General features: G+C 34.5%; 1 protein-coding gene across 4 annotated transcripts; it reads right to left on the minus strand.

Annotated features, from left to right (window-relative positions):
- Positions 1 to 1,899: 1,899 nt before the first annotated feature.
- LOC18440482 (Peroxidase superfamily protein) lies at positions 1,900 to 6,009 on the minus strand. 4 transcript variants are annotated; one of them, XR_016061175.1, is made up of 4 exons: positions 5,127 to 5,462; positions 3,172 to 3,349; positions 2,791 to 2,956; positions 1,900 to 2,588 (listed from the first exon to the last, which is right to left on the minus strand). XR_016061175.1 is itself a non-coding variant. In XM_006850623.4 (4 exons), the coding sequence occupies exons 1-4, from the start codon at positions 5,352 to 5,354 to the stop codon at positions 2,179 to 2,181; spliced, it is 993 nt and encodes a 330-aa protein (XP_006850686.2). In that variant the 5' UTR covers positions 5,355 to 6,009; the 3' UTR covers positions 1,900 to 2,178. The 4 variants fall into 4 exon arrangements, 3 of the variants coding, with proteins under 3 accessions (XP_006850686.2, XP_088730499.1, XP_088730500.1); XM_006850623.4 differs by having other exon boundaries at positions 3,161 to 3,349; positions 5,127 to 6,009; XM_088874373.1 differs by lacking the exon at positions 5,127 to 5,462 and adding an exon at positions 3,495 to 3,740 and having other exon boundaries at positions 3,161 to 3,349.
- Between the last annotated feature and the right edge of the window lie 251 nt (positions 6,010 to 6,260).

Here is a 6,260-nt window from a genome sequence, read left to right on the forward strand (position 1 = left end):
ACGAATTATTATTTTAGTATTTTTATTAGGTGAGCATTGATTAGAAGAATAGATGCTTAAAATTTCACATGATTTGGATTTGTACAAAAAAAAGAAAAACTAAAATTCAAATACGAAATGGGGTTGTGTTCATTAGATCGGCCTAGATTGAATATGGGTTGTTGGGCCTATATATAGTTGTAGGCTAGTGGGGCTACGCCTTCATTTTCTTATATATATATATATATATATATATATATATATATATATATATATATATATATATATATATATATATATATATATATATATATATATATATATATATATATATATATATATATAAGAAAAGTTTTTCCAACACTTATAGGTGAAAATGAACAGTGATTTCACCTACCCTCATCACCGTCCAAAGTTCATCACACGGTCACGATTGTCCAATAGTATTTTATTTTTTATTTTTTTTATACAAAGAAGAATGACCTGAAATATGGAATATGTGTACATCTTAGTGAGGTGCACCTAATAAAAATATATATAAAAAAAATTCGTGAATTTTTTTTTACCAAAATGCCCCCAAATGTTTTGGGGGTATTTTGGTCAATTTGTTTCATGTAAAATATTTTTTTGATATTTTTTGATTCGCTTATTTTTTATGAATTCACTTATTTTTTATGAACACACGCTCCAAATTTCAGGTCATTCTGATTTTTAGAAAAAAAAATGAAAAATAAAATACTACCTGACAATTGTAACCATGCGATGAACTTTGGAAGGTGATGATGGTAGGCGAAAACACTGTTCATTTTCACCTATATGCGTTTTGTAGTATCTTATATATATATATATATATATATATATATATATATATATATATATATATATATATATATAAATTTCTAAGATTAGCCCACTAGTTCATATGAATATATGAGTCCATGGGCCCAGATTGAATATGGGTCGATCTGATGGTCACGACCTCATTTTGTGTTTTAATTTTAATTTTTTTTCTACAAATCAAAATTACTTGAAATTTTAAGTATGTATTTTGCCAAAATAGAAGAATTTAATAAAAATATCAAAAAAATATTTTGCAAGAAATAAATTGATCAAAATACCCTTGAAAAGTTTCGAAGGTATTTTGGTTAGTCTAGTTTTTTCCAATTAGTTTTTAAATATTTTTATTAGGTGCGCCTTGATGGGAAGAATGAACGCCTAAAATTTCAAGTAATTTGGATTTGTAGAAAAAAAATTAAAATTAAAATAAGAAATGAGGTTGTGACCGTCAGATCGGCCCAGATTCATTCTTGGCCATTGGGCTCATATGAGCTAGTGGGCTAATCTCAATATTATATATATATATATATATATATATATATATATATGAAAAAAGTTGGGATTAGCCCATTAGTTCAAAACAAGTTTTCCGGTGGGGTGTGCCTTACGTTAATAGTATAATTTTCACTTTTGACTTTAAACAATGTAAATAAGGCCCATTGAACCCTACAGGAAGATGTAGGTTCGATATTCAGAGGCTTGAAATTATATTTCCACCCTAAATTGTGAAATTTAAAGATAAAAAAATGGAGCAGTTCAAGCAGATATATAAATACTTGAAACTCTTAAAACTGGACCGTCCAAATAATGTATTACTAGATGCACTATTCCTATGGCTTGAAATCGTTTTTGTTTTTTTCCATATCCATTTATTTTGAGGTGAATGATGATATATTAAAGAATTTTCCAACATCGAAACAATCCTTTTTTTATGGATTTTTGAGGTGCATATATATATTTCAAACTTGAGATGTAAAGCAGGAATCATTGGCTCCTTAAGCGATCATACCCAATCTCCAATTTCATAAAAATTAGATGTTAAGCGTTCAAAACATTTAACATTAACCAATTCTGCTACAGAGATGGATAACTTACTACTGCCATTAGAGAAGCACTAATTTGTAACATGTAGAAAGTCCATAAATAAGCATACTCCCTAAAGGGATTGGTACCTAACTAGCCTATTAGAGATGGATTCATACATGTATTCTAGTAATTCAAAGTTAGAGAACCAAATCCAAGATCAACACTAACATGGATGAAGTCCCATGAAGCCCCAGTACTCCAGTAACCATGCTTTCTTAACAGAAACAAAAGAGAACATACCGAATAATATGAAAATAGGTATTGTGAAGGGAGTGATTAGCCATCCTTGTTAACTAAGCGACAATCGACTCTAACCTCTCCTTGATCTCCAGTAAGGGGGTTATTCTCAGACAACACAAGCAGGGCAGTAGAGAATCGGCCATGGAAGTACTCATTATCTGATGCCATCTTCTCTACGAAAGGTGCGGTCTCAGGGTGGGAGATTAACTGCTGGTCCACAAGCAACAAGCCCTTGTGAGCCAGAACATTCTTGTAGTATTCATTATCCAATATCATCGGTGTAACTCTGTCATTCCTTGCATAAGCCACTGAACGCGGGTCAGGGTTAGGTGAGGGGCACCTGCCTTTGAGGTATATGGCATAATTGGGATCGAGGCTTGGATCGATCTCAGGGTATAGCCTCCCCACCAAATTTTTGCAGTGAACTCTCCCTACAGAGTGTGCTCCTGCAAAATTTATGATACAATAATCACATTTTCTATTTCAAAATGTTTCAAAGTTGAAGTTTGAACTTTAAAGAGGTCACATCCCTCTATTTAGGGTCCTACATATACTCTCAAAGTAGGTTTGGTGGGAGAAAAGAGAGGAGATGCCCCTATTGTGACCCTAAAATATTGACTTGGATAAATAAAAGGAAGATAGGGTGACCTAAGAGTGCCACAGTTCCTTCAGTGTTGATGCCAATGGATTGGAAGCGTGAGAGCACAAAGGGTATGCTATCATTGTGATTGGGAATGTGCTGTTCTACTACATCCACTTCACTTTCTCTGCTATCTCGTCGCCCAGTCTTCATAGGAACATTAGGTCCTCCAAGCTGCAAAAACAAAAACTTCTCATGTTATTATCTCTCTATGGTAAAAGGTATGACGCTGTGGTGGTAGCACTCCCTGTAACTCAATTGACATTGTGGCTTTTATTCTCACTGACTATTTAAAATGAGTTTTTCTCAAGGGAGTGAATGTAAAGATATTCATCTTTGGAATCTTAAATGGAAAGGTGGTCAACAGTGGGCACTAACCATGAGCGCACCTTCTCGGGCTGAAAGAGCAACGATGTCAGCACATGAAACGGTTTTGGGGCACTCCTTCTCTAAGGCGTCTTTGATGGTGTTAACATATTTAAAATTCCTCATACCGAAGCTCCTAGCTGACCCTTTCTCTGATGATACGCTTCCCACGCTGTCCAGTAGAAGCGAAGCGTCACATGACTGCATATTCATTCACACACATATTACTTCCTTGTTAGTTCGGATTTAGCACTTGCCTAAGATTCATAACAGAGCTCTCTCCCTCTCTCTCTTTCTCTCTCTGGAAAAGATTTGCTTTTAAGGACCACTGCAGCGTTTGCACTACCTATGTGTTCACTACTTTTTGAGGCTCAAGTTTTGCACTTGCAAATAAAATTTCAAAACGGAACCTTGAAAATAGTAGTTGTTTTACAAAGGCAAATTCAATGAAGATAGACTTCCATTTGATACGAGAAGAAATGGATCTCAGTTGAGGCTTTGGGAAAAAAATACAATACAATCAATAAATAATTTGATTCTTGATATTTTCATGACCAAAAATTGACCATCAAACGGTTTGTATTGGGGCAGTAATTAAGCACTTTTATGGCAATTTGGTTTATAGTTATTATTTTGGGAAAGGGTTGGGTTGTGGTGGCAGCACCCCCACACCCTAACCATCATGGTGTGATTTTCATTCCCACTAACACCACCCCACTAACTCCTTCAAAAACCTAACTCCTAAACTATATCCCAATGACACCACCCTACTAACTCTTTCAAAAAACTAACTCCTAAACGATTTGAAAACCTGGTAGGGTCCGTCTTTCCCACTCAATCACCCAAAAAAAAGAAAAATGAATTTGATTTGTTTTCCTTTTCCAATATAAATAGATATGTGAAGAATAAACAAATTTTAGAAAACAAAATAAGTAATGAGCAGCAAACCGTAATAAACCTAATTTTCAACTTGTAGTTTGATCCATATAGATCGTGTGAAAGGAACAAGGAATTAGCCATGCTCATTTGCACCATCACCAAAACTCCATTTAATTCTTGCCCCACTGCCAAAATTATGTTGGCTCATCTAAACACCAGCCAATTTGATCCTACCCATCATTTACCTACATCCCTCTTCTAAAAGAATTAAAATAAAATAAGAGTACATTTACTATGCTCCAGTGGGAGTTTATTGTGCATTTACTCTCTCAGTTGAAATATATGCTTGGGAGGATTGTTTTACTCTGAACTTTTGCGAACCAGCTAATAATCGCTAGATAACTATTTTCAAAAGAAAATACTTGAATTTTGAGTTTTTTTTGACACTTTGATCACTTCCTTCAAAAATTGACGGTCTATTCAATCTTGAGACATTATTTGTTTTAGTAAATGAAGAGTTCAATATGGAAATTATTTTTACTAACGATTCGTCTATGGGCGGACTGAAGACGTTGCATCCCCAAAATTTGAGATACTAAAATTACTCCTATATTAGGTTTGGGAAAAGTTTATATAAGGTTTCAACCTTAAAATGTAGAATCACAGATGCACCTCAAAAATCTATCAGAAATGTTGTTTTAATGTTGAAAAAACCCTCTAATCGATCATATCGATATCGAGATGTATGAATATGACAAAAAAAAGTTTTTGAGTCCTCGAAATAGTGCATCTTGCAGCACATTATCTAGACCGTCCATTTTCAAGATTTTCATATATTTATAGATCTACTTGATTTTAACCATTTTTGGATTTTAAAATTTTCTAATTAGGTACGAAAATAGATTTTAAGATAATACTAAGAATTTTTTACAACAAAATTACATGTTATGATAGATTTTAAGGTGCGCTTGAATTGGATTGTCTAAGGTTGCAACCTTATAGAAACCACACTCATTAGGTTTTTACTCAAGAGAGTAAACTGATAGTAATACCCCAAGACTAGGAGTCCTAGGAGTATAGTGTGGTCCTGCGCACTTACCTTGACCATGCAATCGTGGAAGAGGTTCCTGAGCCAAGATACGGCTGTATTCCCATGCTTATTGTACAACTCTTGCACCTTCTCCTTCACTATTTCCTCTGCCCGTGGGCAACTCTCCTTGTAATAATTCAACACCAGACCCTCCTCCCCTGAGGCCCCCCTCATACTTACTACCATTGCCACCATTATTGCCATTCTCATTCTAACAAACCATGATCTTTCCTCCATTTCCAACCGTATCTCTTTACCTTTGGCTTCTTTCTTTCCCTCTTCTTATTTAACCTAATCACCAACTAGAAATATGCCATGTTCTTTTTTCCCTTTGCTAATGTATTGCAAAGATAAGAATAAAATTTCCATCCCCACGACTTTTTCAACTCCACTTATCGTCATGTGGTTGATCAAGACATCCTCATTCCTTCTACTAGCATGCGTGGAATGGAGAATGATGATGATCCATTTTTCCAATGTTTTTTTTTTTTTTAGGTAAGTAAAAAGGGTGCGACACAAAAACTTCCCAGGAAGTCATCCATCCTAGTTCTAGTCTTGTCCGATAGATAGAACAAAACAAGCCAATTTGTTATTCATACAATCAAGATTACTAAGATAATAGTGAAAGATTTATGCCCTCATAGGGGTATTTTTTCCATTCACTCCCTTGGCGCGAAGCTCAATATATGAAAAATTTCAAACCCCCAAATCTTGGGAATCTAACTTCTTCAAACTTAAAAAAAATAAATAAAAATAAAAAACATTCTGAACTTGCCTAGAAAATTTAACATCCTAAGATTAAACAAAAGTTTTGAACTATCAATCTAAGTGTTCAAGATGTCAAAATCCAAAATTTTCTAGATATAATCATTTGGTTAGGTGAATCTCACAATTTATACTCCAAAAACTCTCCTAAATAGCTCTTGTGCCCGAGGGAGGGAGTAAGGGTATAAAGAATACGGCCATGAATAATTGGTGTTTAATAATATTATTCATCCAACTTACTTTTGTATGTTCATGGATATTTGTCCATTGTTACTTAATGTGGACACAAATAATGAATGGGCGGTCGGTGCATTATAGTAGTGGGGCGGGGGAGAGGCAAAAGATAAGTGGGGAGTTCTAGAAGCCACAATTTGTGGA

Source organism: Amborella trichopoda, chromosome 8 (genome assembly GCF_054954075.1).
Source record: "Amborella trichopoda isolate Santa Cruz 75 chromosome 8, AtrichopodaSantaCruz75HAP2 v2.0, whole genome shotgun sequence".
Lineage (NCBI taxonomy): Eukaryota > Viridiplantae > Streptophyta > Magnoliopsida > Amborellales > Amborellaceae > Amborella > Amborella trichopoda.